The sequence below is a fragment of the Corythoichthys intestinalis genome, chromosome 16 (assembly GCF_030265065.1).
Source record: "Corythoichthys intestinalis isolate RoL2023-P3 chromosome 16, ASM3026506v1, whole genome shotgun sequence".
NCBI lineage: Eukaryota > Metazoa > Chordata > Actinopteri > Syngnathiformes > Syngnathidae > Corythoichthys > Corythoichthys intestinalis.
The window spans coordinates 44,358,743-44,380,976 of record NC_080410.1 but is presented as its reverse complement, the minus strand read 5'-3'; the positions used below and the strand labels follow the sequence as shown (position 1 = coordinate 44,380,976).

General features: G+C 39.9%; 2 protein-coding genes across 7 annotated transcripts in view; one reads left to right on the top strand and one right to left on the bottom strand.

Moving 5' to 3' along the window:
• glis2b (GLIS family zinc finger 2b) overlaps positions 1–1,294 on the bottom strand; it is a 99,227-nt gene extending 97,933 nt beyond the window's left edge. For both annotated transcript variants that reach the window (XM_057860778.1, XM_057860777.1), the window contains exon 1: positions 753–1,294. The gene's annotated coding sequence lies outside the window, so the exon portion shown is untranslated. The remainder of the gene's footprint in view (positions 1–752) is intronic.
• tfap4 (transcription factor AP-4 (activating enhancer binding protein 4)) overlaps positions 1–21,123 on the top strand; it is a 93,455-nt gene extending 72,332 nt beyond the window's left edge. The window contains exons 1-7 of one of the 5 annotated variants that reach the window (XM_057860780.1): positions 5,935–6,047; positions 9,458–9,623; positions 9,694–9,792; positions 13,611–13,781; positions 13,855–13,971; positions 16,767–16,934; positions 18,366–21,123. In XM_057860780.1, coding sequence (XP_057716763.1) covers positions 9,549–9,623; positions 9,694–9,792; positions 13,611–13,781; positions 13,855–13,971; positions 16,767–16,934; positions 18,366–18,494 — 759 coding nt within the window. In that variant the 5' untranslated portion in view covers positions 5,935–6,047; positions 9,458–9,548 and the 3' untranslated portion in view covers positions 18,495–21,123. The other 4 variants (XM_057860779.1, XM_057860784.1, XM_057860782.1 and 1 more) reach the window with 4 other exon arrangements.
• Positions 21,124–22,234: the final 1,111 nt, after the last annotated feature.

Below are 22,234 nucleotides of genomic sequence, written 5' to 3'. Positions count from 1 at the left end.
GAAATATCGGGATCGACAGATACTCAAACTAAAACGATCGGATCGGGAGCAAAAAAACATCATCGGAACAACCCTACTCATTATGTATTTGTAGCCAACGTCGTCATTTTGATAGTAGGCTAATATGGCTAACATAGATACATGCAGCATGTACTGCCTTTATTATTAGGCGTATATAAGGCTATTAATTTTTTGCGGCTCCAGACTTTTTTTGTTTTTTTGGTTCAATATGGCTCTTTCAACATTTTAGGAGCCCTGGCCCCGGTCCACACTATCGTGAGCCTTGTATCGCAAATCGTATCGTGAGGTACCCAGAGGTTCCCACCCCTACTCAGAAATGACATGTCAGCCAATGTTTGTCTTATCTACTGCCCCCTAGTGTTCAAACTGAGAGACCACATGACTGAAATTCCTTGTGTTAAAGACTCCGTTTCATTGAACTGTGCATCAAGACTGCTTGAAAAAAGTGTAGCTGTATGCTCAGTTGTCACTATGTGATGCCCCCATAGTACTTCTCCTGAATGCGTATTTCATTTTAGTGCGACCCAGGAACCGGCAAAGTGCCCCGGCTAGTCGGGGAAATCAGGGGGAGCCCGACCCGGCTTGCAGGCGCGCCGCCGGAGAGTCTCGGAAAATAGGTCAGTGCCCCCGTTTGAACCCCTCGCGCATTCTTCCGCCGTTGCGACGTGGACACACGTGACATGACAGCAATGACAAGCCACAAGATGCGCGGGGAGGGAAGTGATTCTTACCTTCAAAGCGTGTCCAAACTTAGCAGAGCTCAAGTGCTTGGTGGTGGTCAGAGTCCCAGCGACTCCTCGTCAATGCGTTGCCTTTTTTCCTCTTCTTTCAAAAAAAGCCAAATATGTAGCTAAGTCTTGGTAATATTAGGTGTCTGGAGAGGCGGTCCCTTCCCACACCATTCTCGCGTGTTTTTATTCCCAAACGCATCGAGCATGAAACAAGAGAGTCCAAGTTGACAGCTTTTGGTTCAGTGAGCCGTCGTCGCCGTACCCGCGCAAAAGCGAGTGTCAACACCCGGAATGTGGGGGGAGCGAGCCCAAAAGGTGGTCTCTCGGTGGTCGTCGAAGCGCATCGCTTAATGGCAACGCTGGTCAAGTCGAGAGAGAGGGAGAAAAGGAGGGGGCGGGTGCTGGTCGAAAATGGTGGCAGGGTGGCTTTCGGTGCTGTCGGCTTTTCGTGGGTGGAAAAGGTGTCCGAGTGTGGAGGCTCGTCTCCCCCGCCAGCAGCCCAGCCAGCCCCGTCAGGAGGAGCAGCCCAGCCGAGGAGGAAGATTCTGCCAGCTCAGAGCGTGGTTACAGCTCCGCCTCCCTCCGTCCATACCTCCCTCTTTCCTTGCCTGCCTCCCGCCCCTGCGTGTACGCGCGGTTTAGTAACGTATCCGAGTAGGTAACGGAACCTAACTAGAATTTTTATCTGTACGTCGAAAAAGTTGCACAAAAAAGTCATTTTATGTCAAGACGAACCAGAGCTGCTCTAAATAAGAAAAACGGCCATTTCTGGAGAAATTACTCTGGGTCTTTGCTGTGTGGAGATACAGATCTTCGCCCCGCCCGGGTTGGTTTGGGGACATTTCGGGGACAATATCAGGTCATATTGGGTCATTTGGGGGCGTGTCCTGGTCACATCAGGTCATTTAGGGGGCGTGTCCTGGTCATATCAGGTCATTTGGGGGTCGTGTCCTGGTCATATCAGGTCATTTGGGGGGGGGGTACTGGACATATCAGGTCATTGGGGGGACACGTCCTATTGATATCTGGTGACATTTGTTTTTTTGCCATTGAAAATTAATGGGAAATTTGGACGTCCATAGGCATCAATGGCATCGATTTACATTTGCGTCAATAGAATCCAAGTACATTGGCATCAATAGAATCAACAAACATGGCTGTCAATGGCATTAAACAAAGTAAATGCCATTGAAAATGAAATTGAGACATTACTCTGGGTCTTTGCTGTGTGGAGATACAGATCTTAGCCCTGCCCAGGTTGGTTTGGGGACATTTCGGGGACAATATCAGGTCACTTCCTGTTGATTTGGGGACATTTAGGGGACACGTCCTGGTCATAACAGGTCACTTCCTGTTGATTTGGGGACATTTGGGCACATGTCCAGGTCATATCAAGTCATTTGGGGGCGTGTCCTGGTCATATCAGGTTATTTGGGGACATTTGGGGGCGTGTTGTGGTCATATGGGGTCATTTGGGGACATTTGAGGGTCGTGTCCTGGTCATATCTGGTCACTTGGGGACATTTGGGGGGGTACTGGTCATATCAGGTAATTTGGGTCATTGGGGGACACGTCCTATTGATATCTGGTGACATTTGTTTTTTTGCCATTGAAAATGAATGGAAAATTTGGACGTCCATGGGCGTCAATGGAATCCTAGTACATTGGCATCAATAGAATCAACAAACATGGCTGTCAATGGCATTAAACAGAGTAAATGCCATTGAAAATGAAATTGAGAAATTACTCTGGGTCTTTGCTGTATGGAGATACAGATCTTAGCCCCGCCAAGGTTGGTTTGGGGACATTTCTGGGACAATATCAGGTCACTACCTTTTGATTTGGGGACATTTAGGGGACACGTCCTGGTCATAACAGGTCACTTCCTGTTAATTTGAGGACATTTGGGGGTGTTTCGTGGTCATATTGGGTCATTTGGGGGTCGTGTCCTGGTCATATCAGGTCATTTAGGGACATTTGGGGGTCGTGTCCTGGTCATATCAGGTAATTTGGGGGCATTGGGGGGACCCGTCCTATTGATATCTGGTGACATTTGTTTTTTTGCCATTGAAAATGAATGGGAAATTTGGACGTCCATGGGCGTCAATGGAATCCAAGTACAATGGCATCAATAGAATCAACAAACAAAGCAAAACGCCTCGACTCATTTATCCGTTCAATTGGCTGACATACTGACGTGATCAGCAGAGATGGTTAGCTCTGATTGGTGCAAATGTGCATCTTTTCTGGAACAGCAAAAAAAAAAAACTTTTTGTATTGACGTGACAAAATTTGGGCAATGCAACATTAAATGGATCAAATCTTTTAAGAGCAACGAAAGAGTTGAGGAGGCTTATTTATCATATTTAGTTTTATTTACTCTGATGGGGAGGTTCAGAACATCTTAGCTGTCAATGTGCACTTTGGACTTATATTTGTTCATTTATGTTAGGCTACTTATTCATTTCCTTATGATTTAAAAAAAAAGTCAATGTTTGTGCAATCTTCAAAATATATTCCATTTCACTCTGCATATTAGAAGTCATTTGTACTTATTTTTCCTGAATGTATGTTACTTATCTTTATTATCAAAAAAAAAAAAAAAAAAAAAGAAATGTTTACATCAGTGGTGGTACCATGATGCCAGGTGTGGATGGTCATTAGTCTTACCTTGGGGGGCAAAAAAAAAAAAGATACAATGCTCAAGTAGGTCAAAATCCAGCGTAGGGCTACTGTACCTTAAAACATGTTTTGTTTTCTCCTTGAGATAACTGTTGTTGTGATTTGGTCTAAACAAATAAAAGTTGATTTGATTTGATTTGACTTAGAACACATCCATAACTGAACAGTATGGACATGCAGGTGACAATGTTTTTTTAGGTAACCTATTGTGGTTCCTCAGTTTTATTATTATTATTATAGTTATTCTTTGTTCCGCAGCCCCTTTGAGCTCAATTGGACCCCCTTAGAATGCTTCAAAGTGCACCAAAATCGGCAGGCAGGTCAAGACAGGTGCAATGTTTGATACAGTGTAAAGCAGGGGTCCGGAACCTTTTCAGCTGAGAGAGCCATGAACACCACATATTTTTAAATTTAGTTCCGTGAGAGCCATACAATATGTTTAAAACTAAAAACACAAGTAATGTGTGCATTTAATGTAATTTCAACACTTTTAAACGACAATAAATCTCTGAATTATTTTTGATAACATTGTTATGCTGTTACTATTCAATAATGAGTATTTCTTTCCATTAATGCGACTTCTGGTGCTGCATGGTTTTGCTGATGGCTTTGTAACTTGGTGGGGTGAGGCTTTATGAAGGCGTTGAGAAACTTAGGTTGCGTCTCTTTTCATGTTCATGAAGCGCCACAAATCCCTGTTTTTCCCCACCACGCATGGAGCACCATCAGTACACACCGAAACAAGTTTATCCATTTTTTTATTTAGCGAACTCGGTGAAGGACTTGAATAAATCCTCACCTCGTTTTCCCTTTCATAGTCAAAACCTTGCAATCACACTGTACTGGGATGAAATGCTTATGTCTGTTGACTCATCCAAAGCGAAGAAAAAAACTGCCGCATTTATGTCCTTCACTTTGTTGTCACAATTTGATTTGGCATCACGATGGCACGATTGTGAACAGTTCTTGCTGACAGAGGCATGTCTTTTATCTCTTTTATCCGTCTTTATTCGAAAAGTCGTAAAAACTCTCCACAAAGGCAAATTCCTCCGTCCATTCTTGCTGAAAAGTACGATACTCCTAGTCTTTTTTTTTTTTTCTTTTAGCCATCTTCCCAAAAGGGTTTCTAAAATTAGCCTTACAACGTGGAAAACGAAACTAAAAACGAGGGAAGTTTACTACACGCACATGCGGACATCGGACGCTATTTTCGACAGCAAAATACGGCAACCCCACTTGAACGGTGTCTCTGCCTCATCTGTGTTGGTTGGTGTTGGTGTTATACTTATATAGCGCTTTTCCACCTTTCAAGGCGCTCAAAGCGCTTTACACTATCTCGCCATTCACCTACTGGTGACACAGCACCCTATGCCATAGATAGATAGATTGATAGACACAACGACATTTATGTTTGCCACTTTCCCACTAAAGATACTGCGAACCGGCTTTCTAGTCGCCGGTTGTAGTATATGCATTACGTGTCCCATGATCACCCTGGGCTTACGCAGCCAATGGCATGGGACTTGGGGAGCTCTAACGTAGCACATCCAGGTTGCTATTTGATGATATCTAGTGCGAAGTACGCGAGTGTTGTCGGAGCATTAAAAAAGTTAACATACGCCGCGAAAGTCACGTCTGCTCATTACTGCACAACACCAGCATTTGACCGGTGACCGTCGCCGTTTCGCGCAATGCGCAAAGGAGCATAACTAAACCTTTTTTTTTTTGTTTTGTTTTTTTTTTTTTAAACAAAAATTTGTCTGCGAGCCAGATGCAGCCATCAAAAGAGCCAGATCTGGCTCGCGAGCCATAGGTTCCTGACCCCTGGTGTAAAGGATAATTCCAAATACACTATGTAGCGCCCCCTAGCAGTCATTCTTTGTCCCGCCGACGCTTTGAGCCCTATTTTGACCATCTCAGAATGCTTCAAAACTCACCAAACTCAACAGCCAGGTGAACACTGGTGAAAACTTTGATCAAATGTTGAAAAAATAAAATCAAAATATGCGTAAATGTGTGTAGCTCCCCCTAGGAACAAAACCAACATTTCATTTTTTTTTTTTTTTTTTTTTTTTTAAGGTGAAAGAGGAGGTAACAACGCAAAGGTTAAAACACTTCAGTACTATATGAATAATGGGATACCATACGCGATGCCCAGACTGCGGTTAGTACTACATCCATTTTTCTTTGGGTGGGCAGAGCGTGTCCGTTGGTGGGCACTACCTCCCCTTAACCCCCCACCCCGGTAACGCCCCTGGTTTACATTAACTTTTATTAACTTTTTAAAATTTTAATATACCACCTAAGTTCTTAAGTATTTAAAATTGAGATTTGGCATTTAGTATGTGAGGAAATGAGGGAAAATAAAAAATAGGAGATGGAGGTTGGCTGTTTTTGTTTACTTGTATTTTGCAAATCATTGAAAAAATACTATTTTGAATGAAAATCAGTTTTTGTATGTGTTATGAAATAACTGCTAAAAGTTTTCTTTGCATTTCAGTAGTTGAAGAGGTTTGAACCCCCCAAAAAAAGAAAATAAATAACATTTCTGGCTCTGTGGCGACCTTCACGTCGGGGAGTTCCGGCAAGAAATTCTCGCCACTTTCACCCCTGGCAAGTCCCCTTCAAAACACTGAGTAATGGTGTTCTACTCATGTGCACCTGATGTGACACACCTGTGTGTGATTTTAGCAATTTTAAGTGGGACTGAATGTGGGGGGTGATTTAATTGATTTCGCGACAGAAATTGCATTTATTTAAAATTACATTTTACAGAAAGTTATTTTTTTAAAAAATAATAATTTTAATTGTTTAGTTCGATTACTTGAATCTCTCAAGATTGTTAAAATTGATATTAAATATCCACATGACCAAATATGTTAGAAAACACACAGGCTTCCATAGGGTGTCCTAATTTTTTCACATGATTGTATAACGTGCTTATTTGATTTTTTAAATGTTTTAATGTGTCAGCAATAAATTCTGTACTCAGCGTCAAATAGTCCTTTGTTTACATGCAGTCCCTCTTCTCTGCGGAAGGAGGCTTTCTTTCTTTCGGGAGTGCGGCGTGACTCCGACCAGCTGTTTCCCGCCTTGAAAGCGATCAGCTGCACGCACACACACACGCACATGCATGCACGCACAGCCGTGCAAAGGGAGAAAGGGGAGGGGCTGAGGAAGAGCGAGGTAGAGAGCCACACACAACGAGGGAACCCCATCAGCTGGAAGTCGAGTAACATTACAACTACCGAGGAATTCTTTTTACCTTCTTTGGATTGGATTCCAAAAGCGTCAAACTTCATCATTTCAATTTCATCCCCCTTTCGGATATTACATTTTATATTTTGGTGGTTATTTTTTTAGTGGGGGGAGAACAAGGGGGGTGGATCAAAACTGGAGAACCGCGAGCATGGAGTATTTCATGGTGCCCGCTCAGAAGGTGCCCTCTTTGCAACACTTTAGAAAAACGGAGAAAGAAGTCATCGGGGGTTTGTGTAGGTGTGTATCCAGCATGTGTTATTGTCTATTTATAATCACAGCACACACGCGCGCGAGGATGAGGCAACATGCTTCTGTTATTGTGCTCGCACGACCCATCTCCGAGCACTAATTGACGTGAAAATGACCCCCAGAACGCGGATAGGTTGTTTGGCGGATGACGATACGCGTTTCGGGGTGATATTCGTCTCATTCGAGTGAGAAATGTCACATTTTCGTGGCTAACAAACACAAACCACGTGGTTGCCCAGCAGCACGCCACGCTGCCGCTCACTCGCTACGTTTATCCTTAAATTACCTTCCGAACGGCGTCGGAAAAGTAGCCGCGTTCGGCGAGGTGTAGCTCGGCTGCGCGTGGTTGCTTTGAGCGGGGGTGCTGGTGCTTGTTTGGTTGGCTAAGTAGTAGTGGGGAAGCGCGGCCATGCTGCTTCTGGACATTGGATAACTAGTGCCGTAACCGACAAGGGTGTCTTAAGTCGCCTTTTAGTGTTTGAGTCGTCGTCTTTGCGACGTATTAAATGGCCATGTTTCTGCGAAAGGGGAGTTTTAGGAAAGCGACCGCGTGACTTCGCCTCCACTGCGTCGTTTTCACCGACTGCCATGCTGCCTGCCGCATTGTTGTAATGGCGGGGGACGCGGAAAAAGTCTGCCCGGAGCACGCTGTAGGGGGCGGGGGTGGCTTTGAAGACGACCTCAGGCGAATGTTTCGACTTTTATTTCCTTTCTATACACGCGCAATATAACAAGCGAAGCGCCGTATTGACATATTTTAGCGTGGAAGGGGTGGAATTAATGGTGTTTATTAATAAGGGGGTGTGTATGTGTATACGTCCGCAATCCAGTTCGACGAGGGAGGCGGAGGGATCTGACATGTTGCTTGGTCGGAATTCGCGCGGAGAATTGTGGGAAGCGTAGTCCTTTCGTGTTTTCTTTTATTTTAAAGCTTTAGTTCGACGTTATCGTTTGAAAATATACACAATAGTTCATCGTTAGTTGTAAAAAAATAAATAAATAAATACTAAGCAAATTCATAGCTAGTTCAGTACCTGGTTTTGATTTCGTTTTTGTTGAAGAAACCACGTGATAGGACCAGCTGCTTCGCAGATTCAAAACATGCTGTGCACACTGGCCAGTTTATTAGGTAAATACTGTACATTCTGATAGAAAGCAGCGGTGAAATTTTAGTGATTTAAATTTAGGGAGTTTTGTTTTTGATGGCCCTTGTCAATTTCGTCTTTTTTGGACAATAATACTTTTTGGTCTTATGTTTTAGCCATCTGAAAACGTGTTTGTCTTTTGTCGAGTTTTTGTTTTGTTTTCGTCTCATTGTAGTGCCAGTTTACTAGAAATGTTTTCATCTGTAAAAGTTTAAAAAAAAAAAAAAAAAAAAACTCAAAACATTAATAATAGTTTCCATAGACTTCATAATGTATTGACAGGGCGCAGGGCCGATTAATAGGGGGCCTATGTCCGTCAAAGCTGACCGAGTGAAAACACAATGAGCTTTTTTCCGTTGAAAATTCTTGTGAATAAATGCTTAAATCCCTGAATTCTTACTATAAATGTAAAACTGTCTCGATTCTTGGTTAAAAACAAAAAAAAACTGCTGGTAGTATTTATGCAAATATTTCGAACTTTTAGGCTAGTCAGGAGATTAACGGCAGCCATATGTAAACAGAGCTTTTTCCGTTGAGAATTTTCTTGTGAATAAATGCTTAAATCCCTTAATTCTTTATAGATATGGACGTAAAACAGTCTTGGTTCTTTGTTAAAAGCAAAAAAAAAAAAAAAAAAAACGTGCCGGTAGCATTTCTTTTACGTAAATGTTGCGAACTATGAGGCTAGTCAGTTGGGAAATTAGCGGCCGCCAGATATAAACAGCTTTTCCAGTGAATACTCTAGTGAATAAATGCTTAAATCCCTGAATTCTTTATAGATATGGACTTAATAGGACTTTAATAGGGAGTCCTAATGTTTTCAAATGACTGTACAGTATAAGAACAGTCAAAGTAATGTCAACGTGTTACGAATGAAAATACCTTTGTTTTTAGCTTGTTTTCGAATACTAGGACCTTTGATACACTTAGCCGTAATCTCTGGGCATCGAATGCTTGTGTTGGATGTGCCACCGCCGTGTGAGCGTACAATTGTTCCCGGTGTTTGCGTTGAGGTGGCTGAGGTAGTGCAGATAAGCGCCTGGACAGAGACAAACCCCCAAAAATACAGAGCTATGTACAGATGATATTGGAGAGGAAGTTTGCTTAGCAAAATAATGGCATATGGTTTGCTTTCTTCGAGTTTATTTGCCAGATTAAAGGTTTATTATAATGTATGATATTGTCAAACACCTCATATGAAAATTTAAGTGTATCCTAATGGGAGTTCTAAACAAGGTTCAGGTCAATATGGTATGTACCGCAACCACATGCTGAGGATTTTTAGCCAAGTTTGGTCCAAACGATAAGACAACCTATTCCTCAAATGGTCTTAACGTTCACCCTGTGTGCTTCCTTATCGATCCTCAGTCTTGCCAACATTCCTCTGACCCCTGAAACGGCACGTGACCAAGAGAGGCGAATCCGCCGCGAGATCGCCAACAGCAACGAGCGGCGGCGCATGCAGAGCATCAACGCCGGCTTCCAGTCGCTGAAGACGCTCATCCCGCACAGCGATGGCGAAAAGCTCAGCAAGGTGACTGCGTCGCTTCGTATTTAGTCAATTTTCTGTTTTCGGACGCTTCAACCCAAATGTCTTTTGTCAGGCCGCCATCTTGCAGCAGACGGCCGAGTACATTTTTACACTAGAGCAGGAGAAGACGCGACTACTGCAGCAGAACAGCCAACTCAAGAGAATCATACAGGTAAGGAGGCGCAAAAGCTCCAAATTGGTTGATCGTTTCATCTGAATTAGATGCTTGTCCAAATTCTGTATTTGATATATGTTGTTAGGCCTGTCGCGATATCAAATTTTAGTGTGCGATAATTTATCTCATAAATTATTGCGCCCCCCCCGCCCAATTTTTTTAACCAATTTACAATAACACAGTGAGAATACACTATATATTAATAGATCAAGTACACTCATTTAAACGTGATAAATGTTTACTCTTAAATTCAAAAATACTTTTTAAGATATCACCACTAAAAACAATAGACCATACCTCTTTAAAGTAAAAGACAACAATATTAATACTGCACAGAAACATAAATAAAATGTCTTTTTTCCAAGAAAAAAATTAAATTGCACTTAATAACTTAAGCATTTAGGCAAATGAAAACTTTTCCCCTAATAGCTTCTGCTATGGCGTTCCATGTGTAATATTGTGATTGGATGTTTTCCGAGGCACCATGAAGCGCACGCAACGGTGACGTTATTTTGTTCATGTGACGCGGCAGCGAGAGAGGCAGTGTCTTTACACACACAGCCTGCCGAGAGCCACGGGTTGAGGAAGTGTTATTAGCGCCGTGTGTTAATAAAAAACAAAGTTGTCAGCACGTCGTGTGTTTGATATCCTTGCCAGAAAAACAAACATAATAGTACACCATTTTGACGGATGCGTCTCCGGCAGAAAAAAAAAAAAAAAGTCTAAACAATCCGGCGGGCTCCGGAACGCCAGAGATCGTCCGCAGTCAATCCGGAGCACTGACGCAGCTGGTATATGTTGAACAATGGGATATAATGGGAACAGATTGGCTCCGGCGCTATTTTTTGCCGGACCCAGAACGAAAATGCATTTTGCGTTGTTGGTAACAAGGAAGCTGAACTTTTAACAGCACGTCAGCAGCACACGCGCACACACTTGCATGCGAGCGATAAATTGCAGCGTAAAAATGACCGCCTTCATTTTTATTTACCGTGCGATAAATGGAATTATTGCATATTGCGACAGGCTTATATGTTGTGAATGATTTAGGAATGAACTCTCACCTCAGAAACTTTCACTTTATGGTTTGCAGCCTAAAGTTTGTTTAGGTATGCTTTACGAAGCAGAGCCGTCATAATAATTGTAAAAGCGGCTCAAAAAAAGACCCTGAAGTTGGCTGTTTTTGGTAGGGATGATCCGATCACGTGATCGGAAATCGGGCAGATCACGCCATTTTCCAGTGGAACGGAGTCGGGTGGAAAGGATCGCGTTTTTAATTTTTAAAAAATCTGCTTCATGCTCGTACAGCCTCTCACCCTCACTCTTGCTGCTTTTCTTCGTCACCAGTGGAGCTGACATTTGGTACTCAACCCTATACACTCCAAACAATTTTTGTGAAATTAGGGGTTGATTTTTCTAGTCCAAGTATTAATAAACAAAAAAAAAAAAACAGTTCAAACAGGCCTTGTTTGAATTGGCATGTGCCGGTTACTGGTTTCAAGGTTTACCGTGGTATGAAAACGTCACTGTTTCAAAACCACTGAAATTTTCTAAAAGCCCACCTGTCTCATCAGACCATAGGACATTGTTCCAGTAATCCATGTGCTTTGTTGACATTGTCTTCAGCAAACTGTTTGCTGGCTTTCTTGTGTACTGTCTTCTGAAGAGGTTTCCTCCTTGGGTGACAGCCATGCACACTAATTTGATGTAGAGTGCGGCGTATGGTCTGAGCACTAATAGGCTGACCCCCCACCTCTTCAATCTCTGCAGTAATGCTGGCAGCACTCCTGTAATGAGTCACAAGTCATTTTGGAGGAAAAATGACAAGCAGTACTCAATATGGACATTTAGGGATGTACGTAAATTCTATGGGGTGTACTCACTTTTGTTGCCAGGGGTTTCGATATTAATGGCTATATTTTGAGTCATTTTGAGGGGAAAATAAATTCTATTATATAAGCGTCACACAGACTGCTTTTCATTGTGTTAGTTTCATTTTGTTAGTGTTGTCCCACGAGAAGATATACTTAAATATCTGCAGAAATGTGAGGAGTGTACTCACTTTGTGATACACTATATGTGTTTCAGCTTTACAAATTGTCAAAAGTGAAGGAAGTAAAAATGAAAAATCACAAAAGCACAATTGCCTTGTTTGCTGTCTGTAAAGCTGAACAACTTCACATTTAGTGAGGACAGTACAAGTCATGTTAATAAAGTAAAGTAACAAAAAAAAAAAAGATTATCTGAGAAACAATAAGGTACTGTTTATGCGACTAAAAAAAACGACTGGAGACAAAATGGTGGACAAGACTCCACCGTCCTAAAGTCGAAATTGCGTAAGTCGAGTACGTCGTAACCCGGGGACTACTTGTACTGTAACATGTTTGGAACGTTTGTTCAAATTAGGGGTCCCCAAACTACGGCCCGCGGGCCGGACACATTTGGTCCAGCCCCCTGAACAATTTTTTTTTTTTTTTAATCCCAATAGTGTTATTTATTTCCTGGCTTTTTTCTGTGAAGAACCCAGACAAGGTCACTTGGTTATTATCTATTTAATTAATAGTGTTATTATATTATATTTTGGGCTGTCAAGCGATTAAAAGTTTTAATCGAGTTAATCACAGCTTAAAAATTAATCGTAATTAATCACAATTCAAACCATCTATAAAATATGCCATATTTTTTTGTAAATTATTGTTGGAATGGAAAGATAAGACACAAGACAGATATATACATTCAACATACTGTACATAAGTACTGTATTTTTTTATTATAACAATAAATCAACAAGATGGCATTAACATTATTCACATTCTGTTAAAGCGATCCATGGATAGAAAGACTTGTAGTTCTTAAAAGATAAATGTTAGTACAAGTTATAGAAATTTTATATTAAAACCCCTCTTAATGTTTTCGTTTTAATAAAATTTGTAACATTTTCTTACAAAAAATAAACTAGTAGCTCGCCATTGTTGATGTCAATAATGACACAATGCTCATGGTGCTAATACCCATAAAATCAGTCGCACACAAGCGCCAGCAGAGGGTGACAAAACACCAAAAAACACAAGTAACAAATGGACATGACACTGCTGTCATTTTAATCTGTTTGAGCGGGGCATGTGCGTTAAATGTGTCAAATATTTTAACGTGATTAATTTAAAAAATTTATGACCGCCCGTTAACGCGATAATTTTGACAGCCCTATATATTATATTATATGAATTTTTTTTTTTTTTTTTTTTTAATTTGTTCCGTGAAGAATTCAGAAAGGGTTATTTGATTGTGGCTTTCTGAAAAACAATTTTTTACATTTAGTCACCTCTGCAATCGTCACACTTTTTCTGTTACAAACTGACCCGGCCCCTCATCAGAGAAGGAAAAAGTTATGTGGCCCTCACAGGAAAAAGTTTGGGGACCCCTGGTTCAAATAAACAACCCCCCCGCTTCCATTTTTTTTTTTTTTTCAGTATTGGATTAGGACACGCTGTATCTGCAGATTCTCAAGATCAGGTGCAACTGGGATATCCCTAATGTAGAGTCTTACAAAAAGGTTTTACAAAGAGAAATTCAGTGCAATGGCAGATAGCAATGACTGGGTTATTGATATATCGACCATGAGAGGTCGCCGTTGCCCTTTCAAACATGTCACTAGACACGGTTAAAATGCGGTCATAATATTTTTACAATCTATCCTTTCCTTTCTTGCCCTGAAGAAAAGCATGGCAGCCCGCCGCCAGGCTTATAAAGCAGTGTGGGAAACCCTGACTTAATTCAATTCTGTACAAAAACAAACTTTTCCTACTTCTGCACAGGAGTTGAGCGGCTCCTCCCCGAAGAGGAGGCGCGTGGAGGAGAAGGACGAAGGCATCGGCTCGCCGGACATCCTGGAGGACGAGAAGGCGGAGGACCTGCGGAGGGAGATGATCGAATTGAGGCAGCAGCTGGAGAAGGAACGCTCCGTAAGGATGATGCTGGAAGATCAGGTGATTGTCACCAACTACACTTTTACGCTCTCACTTTCGCACACTCATGGGATCGACTGCGGGTGTGCTTTAGTTGCAGATGCGCTCCCTGGACGCTGACTCGTACCCGGAGAAAGTGAAGCAGAACCTGGCGAGTGTGCAGCAACACAAGCAGCTGGAGAAGGACCATACACCTTCCCACAGCCCACGGGTACAAACATCTATTATTCGAGCTCCAATTCAAACGGATTGGACATCTTTCGCCATCATTGGCTGTGTCTTCAGAAAAATACATTGGAATACAGGCATTAAAATCACACACTTTTTGGCGAAATTCGCCGTTTTGAAGTCAAAAAGGGTGACCTACGTGTATTGTGTAGATCCAAGGGGAAAATTTCGAAGGGGGGAGGGGTTCGTTATTCCATTTAAGTAACTAACGACATGTTTTATTGAAGTTGCTAAGCCTGTCCTGATATGCAATGAGTCAATTTGTCGCAAGGTAAATAAAAATGAGGGCGATAATTTTCACGGCTGCGTTTTAACACCGCCTGCAAGCATACATTTGTGCGTACGTGTAGATTACATATGAGACTCCAGTGAGTTTCATAGATGTTTATTGGTAATCAACACACCGTAGAATTACAGTTGAGACATACAAAATAAGGAAACATGTATATTAAACACTGTAAACGTTAGCATTGCTACATTGAGATTAATGGGGGAAAAAAAGACAACCTACTTTAGCCTGCTATAAAGCATTGGCAGTCTTCTCCAAAACGCAAACTTGCAGTTCAAAGGTGACACTTCAACCATTAAAAATCGCTGGTTAACAGCATTTGCCAACGAAGAAATGAAAAAAAAATCTGAGTGACACCACAAGCAAAGAAGAAAATGTGTGAAGCTGTTAGCGGTTTAGCGAACGTACTTCCGGTGAACATTTCAAAATAAAAGCACGTCGGAGTCATATAAATTACGTTTTCTGGAGTTAATCCTTCATAAATACTTCAGATTTCTATAATATTTAAATACTATAATACAGAATTCAGATTGTACACTAAGAATAGCTTTAAAATGACACCCTTTTGAAAAATATGATTGGCAATGATTATAATACTATTATTAGGGTTGTTCCGATCATGTTTTTTTGCTCCCGATCGTTTTAGTTTGAGTATCTGCCGATCCCGATATTTCCCGATCCGATTTCTTTTTTTTTTTTTTTTGCTCCCGATTCAATTCCAATCATTCCCGATAATTTTTCCCGATTATATACATTTTGGCAATGCATTAAGAAAAAAAATGAATAAAACTCGGACGAATATATACATTCAACATACAGTACATAAGTTCTGTATTTGTTTATTATGACAATAAATCCTCAAGATGGCATTTACGTAATTAACATTCTTTCTGTGAGAGGGATCCACGGATAGAAAGACTTGTAATTCTTAAAGGATAAATGTGACTTTGTATATTGTGACTAAATATTGTCATCTAGTGTATTTGTTGAGCTTTCAGTAAATGATACTGTAGCCATTTAACTGTTCTGCCCAAATGCATGATGGGAAGTGCAACCATGACTGTGCGTAGTGGCACCAATTGATATATCTTCTCTGCGTTGGGAAATAACATAGGGTGTTATGTTAACAAAAAGATCAATTACTGCATTTCTTCCCCATATTGCTTCTCACGATATTTCTAATTGTTGAGAGAGGGATTGTAAGTCTTTAGCCAATTAAAAACAGGCTCCAAAGACTGCCAAAATTCACTCTACTCGATTTACGCTGCCTTTTAGCTCTATGTACGGGTAAAACGGCGCCTTCATAGATTGAACGCGACAATGCGTGAGTGGGTCGTGCAGCGCATGCGTTAATTGCGTTAAACGTGATTAATTAAAAAAAAATTAATTACCGCCGTTAACACGATAAATTTGATAGCCCTACTTTAAGCTAAAACTAAAGACTCTGGATGAGTGTAAGACATTTTGTCTGTAACGTTAAATACAATTAGAAAACGATTTAATTAAAAAATATATATATTTTAAAAAGGGATATTTTTTTGCCGATTCCGATACTTTGAAAATGACATGATCAGACCCGATCGATCGGCACATCTTTACTGTAAACGTTAGCATTGCTACATTAAGACTAATGGGGAAAAAAGACAACCTACTTTAGCCTGCTATAAAGCATTGGCAGTCTTCTCCAAAACGCAAACTTGCAGTTCAAAGGTGACACGTCAGCCGTTAAAAATCGCTGGTTAGTGACACCACAAGCAAAGAAGAAAATTGCTTTTTTGCAGAGTGTGAAGCTGTTAGCGGTTTAGCGAACGTACTTCCGGTGAACATTTCAAAATAAAAGCACGTCAGGGTCATATAAATAACGTTTTCTGGAGTTAATCCTACATACGTACTTCAGAATTAATTCTATAATATGTAAATACTATAATAATACAGAATTCAGATTGTACACTAAGAATAGCTTTAAAATGACACCTTTTTTGAAAAATATGATTGGCAATGATTATAATACTATTATATACAGTATTATACTATAATATTAATGCTAGATATTTTTTTAAAGAATTGTTTTGAATCACGTTGGAAAGGCGAAGTCAGTGTTCTGAATCTGTTTACATTCCATTCTTTTGCACTAGTAAATGCTGTCAACATTTAACCTCATTGTTTGTGTGATTAATTTTTGTTATTTACATTTTTATTTGTATTTTAATAAGAAATTTAAGTTTTCCATCGTTTTTATGAATTAATGATTGTCAACAAAAATTTCATTGCTAAATTAGTAAAAAACAAACAATTTTTTTTTTTTTTTTTTAATTCATTAGTCGACTAATCATAAAAATAGTCGGCTGACTAATCGGGAGAAAATTAGTAATTTGGGACAACCCTACTAGAACATATTTTCTCCACACCCTTCTCACCTTTTTAACCCCTGACCCATTTTCATGCATGGGAATATAATATTCATGTTAATTGGGTGTCTCACCTGCTAGGCACTCGCGCCGGCTACCCCTCCCGCACCCACGCACCACGCCACAGTCATCGTTCCCGCGCCCCCTCTCCAGCCACCGTCGCATCATGTCAACGTGGTCACCATGGGCCCGTCGTCAGTCATCAACACCGTCTCCACGTCCCGACACAACCTGGACACAATCGTTCAGGTGAGATTGATAGAGTTCTTAAGGTTCCTTGAAAATGCTTGGATTTGACTGTCGTGTTTTCAAGGTTTGAAAAATGTACGACAGGACTCGACTAACTCGCCTGGTTCTCGATCGACTGCCCATGTTGCGCGAGAAAACAGCCACTTATCTTATTTTGAAGGGAACCACAGAGAAAGACTTGTAGTTCTTAAAGGGAACTTGAGACTTAGACTTGTAGGCTCCAATAAGCCACAGTTATTCTGTTTTATAAAATATAAAATATTGCCATTGATATAAAAATATAATAGGGGTGTCAAACGATTAAAGTTTTTAATCGAGTTAATTACAGCTTAAAAATTAATCATAATTAATCGCAAATAATCGCAATTCAAACCATCTATAAAATATGCCATATTTTTCTTTAAATTGTTGGAATGGAAAGATAAAACACAAAACGGATATAAACATTTAACATATGGTGCATAAGTACTGTATTTCTTTATTATAACAATAAATCAACAAGATGGCATTACCATTATTAACATTCTGTTAAGGCGATCCATGGATAGAAAGACTTGTAGTTCTTAAAAGATAAATGTTGGTACAAGTTATAGAAATTTTATATGAAAACCCCTCTTCTTGTTTTCGTTTTAATAAAATTTGTAAAATTTTCAATCAAAAAATAAACTAGTAGCCTGCCATTGTTGATGTCATTAATTACTTACACAATGCTCATGGGTGCTGAAGCCTATAAAATCAGTAGCTCCCAAGCGCCAGCAGAGGGCGCCAAAACTCCGAAAAACACAAGTACACATTTTACTGTGCTGTCATTTTAATCTGTTTGAGCGGGGCATTTGTGCGTTAATTGCGTCAAATATTTTAACGTGATTAATTTAAAAAATTAATTACCGCCCGTTAACAAGATAATTTTGACAGCCCTAGTTTTATATGTACTGTTCATTATTTTCTGTATAAAAATTAATTTGGTGCTCAAAAAGTCTTTTTTTCCAAACTTGAGTCGTGAAAAAGAGGGGGTCGTCTGAAAATCAGGGCTGTCTTATATTCGGGCCAATACGGTAATTCATTATTTTTTCAGGCTTTTTATCTGAGTTTGTTCTACATGATAAAATGTGAGTTAGTGCTCGTCCGAGACTGGTAATTCCATACTTTTTGCTAAGTGTTGTATAAGACTTTAAAACAGAGGTTCCCTTTAACAAAAGTCCAGTTTACATACATTTTTTTTCTTTTTGAGTTTTCCATCAAAACTGAAGGCGTTTTTTTTTTTTTTTTTTTGAGAGGTTGGCCATAAACTGTCGTGATATTGTCTTGTCTTATAAGTAGTCTTAAAAAGACCTTCAAAAATCCGGTTTTCGTCTAGCACAGACCAAAATTATTCACTGTTGTTGGCCACCAGAGGGTGCTGACGTCATCCCCGTTCTATTTCCCCCACAGGCCATCCAACACATTGAGGGCACCCAAGGCAAAGGCGGGGGTGAGGAGGAACAGCGGAGGGCGGTCATCGTCAGCTCCGGGCGCGTCCATTCCGACAGCGACGAACCGGACGACTGCTCCCTGCCATGAGTTCCTCACACACACACGCAAACACCCTAACACATCCCAAAACACAGGAATTGGACTTTAAACAGGGCTGGTAGACTCATTGAAGCACTCTTTTTCTACACATTTCCTTACAGTATAGTAAGCCCCTTGGTCATATCTCTTTAACTTATAGAAAGGTTATTAGAGCAGCTACTTGACATGACTGATCTTATAAATACTCTCATACTGGATGTTACTCGCTCAAGCTACACGTCTTTGTTTTTGTTTTTTGTTTTGTTTTTGCGCCGCCAAAAGAAAATTCCTCCTTACGACAGGGAAGGATGGAGTACTCTTACCGCTTTTGTCTTTTCATCATTATTACTGGGCTGGCTTCCCGGTAAAACCTTTTCCACGTTCATTTTTGGGATTTTCCACCCATAAGCTAACTAAACACGCCTTTGAAGGACTTTTAAGAAAATGTCCTAGATCCTGATTTGCGCTTAGTTGTACGGCGGACTCTGGAAGTCTATAGCAGTGCAACATGATTACTGTACAATCACAAATGCTCGTTTCGGAAAATAAACGCTGAGAATAATCACGGCAACGGTTGAAGCTTGGCGTCTGAATAAGAAAATTCCACAAACGTCTTTGGAGATTATTCCAGAACACAGGTGTGGAATTGATTGCCGCTAATGAAAATCAAATGTCTTAATCTGACCAAATTTGAAAGTCACAACAATTGGATCCCATTAATGGTGATAGACTAACCAGAGTTGCTCCAACATTGAACATTTTATCAATATGTATTCATAAATTGCCAAGTGTAACTGGTGATGTTTGTCTGTGTTGTGTCGCGGATTAATAGCGATGGGAGGCAGGACCATTGTGGCAATTGCTCTGACAAAAGTTCACAAAAAGAACAAATTCGGCATTACAAACGCGCCCTTATTGAAATTAAATAACGTAATACTTAACATGCTTGGAAATGAAATTTGACAACAAAACTTTCTTTAGGCACCGTTGCCAGGGTAGAAAAAGTATTTTTCATAACTAATTTGTACCCACAGTTTACTAAACTGTTGACACAGTTTAGTAATGTGAACCAACAGTTTAGCTATGACCCGGAAACGGTAGTCCTCAATTTGGTTTGCTGGAGACTCCAAAAGCCAACAGACCAAACCAGCAAGGAGCTGCACATGGGTTGCCCTTGACAAACTAAATTGTTAATTAAATTGTAAATTAAATTGTTTTGAAAGGTAACTAATGCACTTTTTTTTTTGGGTAGCAGTGAATACTGTCGCTTTCAGGTTTCATCAATAAATATAACATTTTTTTCCCCACAGTTTAGTAATATGTGGGTAAAGATTAGTGAACTGTGAGATTACTAATCCGTACCCACAGCTCACTAAACTGTACCCACAGCTCACTAATATGTACCCACAATTCACTAATCGGATTAGTAATCTGTAGCAAACTATACCCACAGTTTACTAATCTGTACCAACAGATGACTAATCCGTACCCACGGATCACTAAACTGTATCCACAGATTACGAAACTATACCAACAGTTTACAAATCTGTATCCACAGATTACTAAACCTCAAAGCATCCAAATGTACCCACACTGTACCCACAGTTTACTAATCTGTACCCACTAATGACTAATCCACAGATCACTAAACTGTACCCACAGATTACTTAACTATACCAACAGTTTACAAGTCTGTACCCACAGATTACTAAACCTCAAAGCCTGCAAATGTACCCAAGATGTACCCACAATTTACTCATTTTACCCACAGATTACTAAACTATCAATAGTTTTCTAATCTGTACCCATAGATTACTAAACCACAAATTATAAAAACATACCCACAGTTTACTCGTCTGTATCCACGGATCACTAAACTGTATCCACAGATTACGAAACTATACCAACAGTTTACAAATCTGTATCCACAGATTACTAAACCTCAAAGCATCCAAATGTACCCACACTGTACCCACAGTTTACTAATCTGTACCCACTAATGACTAATCCACAGATCACTAAACTGTACCCACAGATTACTTAACTATACCAACAGTTTACAAATCTCTACCCACACATTACTAAACGTCAAAGCATCCAAATGTAGCTACACTGGACCCACAGTTTACTAATCTGTACTCACAGATGGCTAATCCGTACCCACAGATTACTTAACTATACCAACAGTTTACAAGTCTGTACCCACAGATTACTAAACCTCAAAGCCTGCAAATGTACCCAAGATGTACCCACAATTTACTCATTTTACCCACAGATTACTAAACTATCAATAGTTTTCTAATCTGTACCCATAGATTACTAAACCACAAATTATAAAAACATACCCACAGTTTACTCGTCTGTACCCACGGATTACTAAACTGTAACCACCGTTCACTAATCTATACCCCCAGATTAGTAATATATTAGTAAACTGTAGTAAACTATACCCACAGTTTACTGTAGGTTTACTGTAAACTGTAGTAAACTATACCCACAGTTTACTAATCTATGGGTACAGATTACTAATCTGTGTGTATAAATTAGTGAATGGTGGTTACAGTTTAGTAATCTGTGGGTACAGATGAGTAAACTGTGGGTATATTTTGATAATTTGAGGTTTAGTAATCTATGGGTACAGATTAGAAAACTATGGATGGTTTAGTAATCTGTGAGTACAGATGAGTAAATTGTGGGTACAGCTTGGGTACATCTGCAGGCTTTGAGGTTTAGTAATCTGTTGGTACATATTTGTAAACTGTTGGTATAGTTCAGTAATCTGTGGGTACCGTTTAGTGGTCTGTGGATACAGATTAGTAATCCGTGGGTACAGATGAGTAAACTGGGTATAGTTTAGTAATCTATGGGTACAGTTTAGTCAACTATGGGTACAATTTAGTCAACTATGGGTACCGTTTCGTAATTCGTGGGTACAGATTATTAAACTATGGGTACACATGAGTGAACTGTGGGTAAAGTTTAGTAATTTGTGGGTACAGATGAGTAATCTGTAGATACAATTTTGTATCCTGTAGGTACAGTGTGGGTACATTTGGATAATTTAAGGTTTAGTAATATGTGGGTACAGAATAGTAAACTGGGGGTACATTTGGATAATTTGAGGTTTAGTTATCTGTGTTCAGTACAGTTCAGTAAAATATGGGTAATATGAGTAAACGTGGGTATAGTTTAGTCATTTGTGCGTACAGATCAGTAACCTGTGGGTATGGTGTGTGTAATTTGGATAGTTTGAGGTTTAGTAATCCGTGGTTACAGTTTAGTAAACTATGGGTGCAGTTTAGTCATCTGTAGGTACAGATTAGTAAACTGTGGGTATAGATTGGTAAACGTCGGTACACTTGTCTGCTTTGAGGTTTATTAATCAGTGGGTACAGATAAGTAAACTGGGTACAGATTAGTAAACTGTGGGTATAGTTTAGTAATCTGTGAGAGCAGATTACTAATCTGTAAATACAGTTTATTTAATCTGTAAACTGCGGGTAAAGATTAGTAAATTTTGGTACAGTTTTATCATCTATCGGCACAGATTAGAAAACTGTAGCTACAGTTTAGTAATAAGTAGCCACATTTAGTAATCTGTGGGTACAGTTTAGTAAACTGTTAGTAAAGAAAAGCTATGATTTTTTTTTTTTTTTTCTACTCTGGCACCCAGAGGGCTTCGTACATTTCCAATTACAACACTTAAATTAATTTATATAGCCCTTTACAAAAACCTCAGAGGTCCTCAA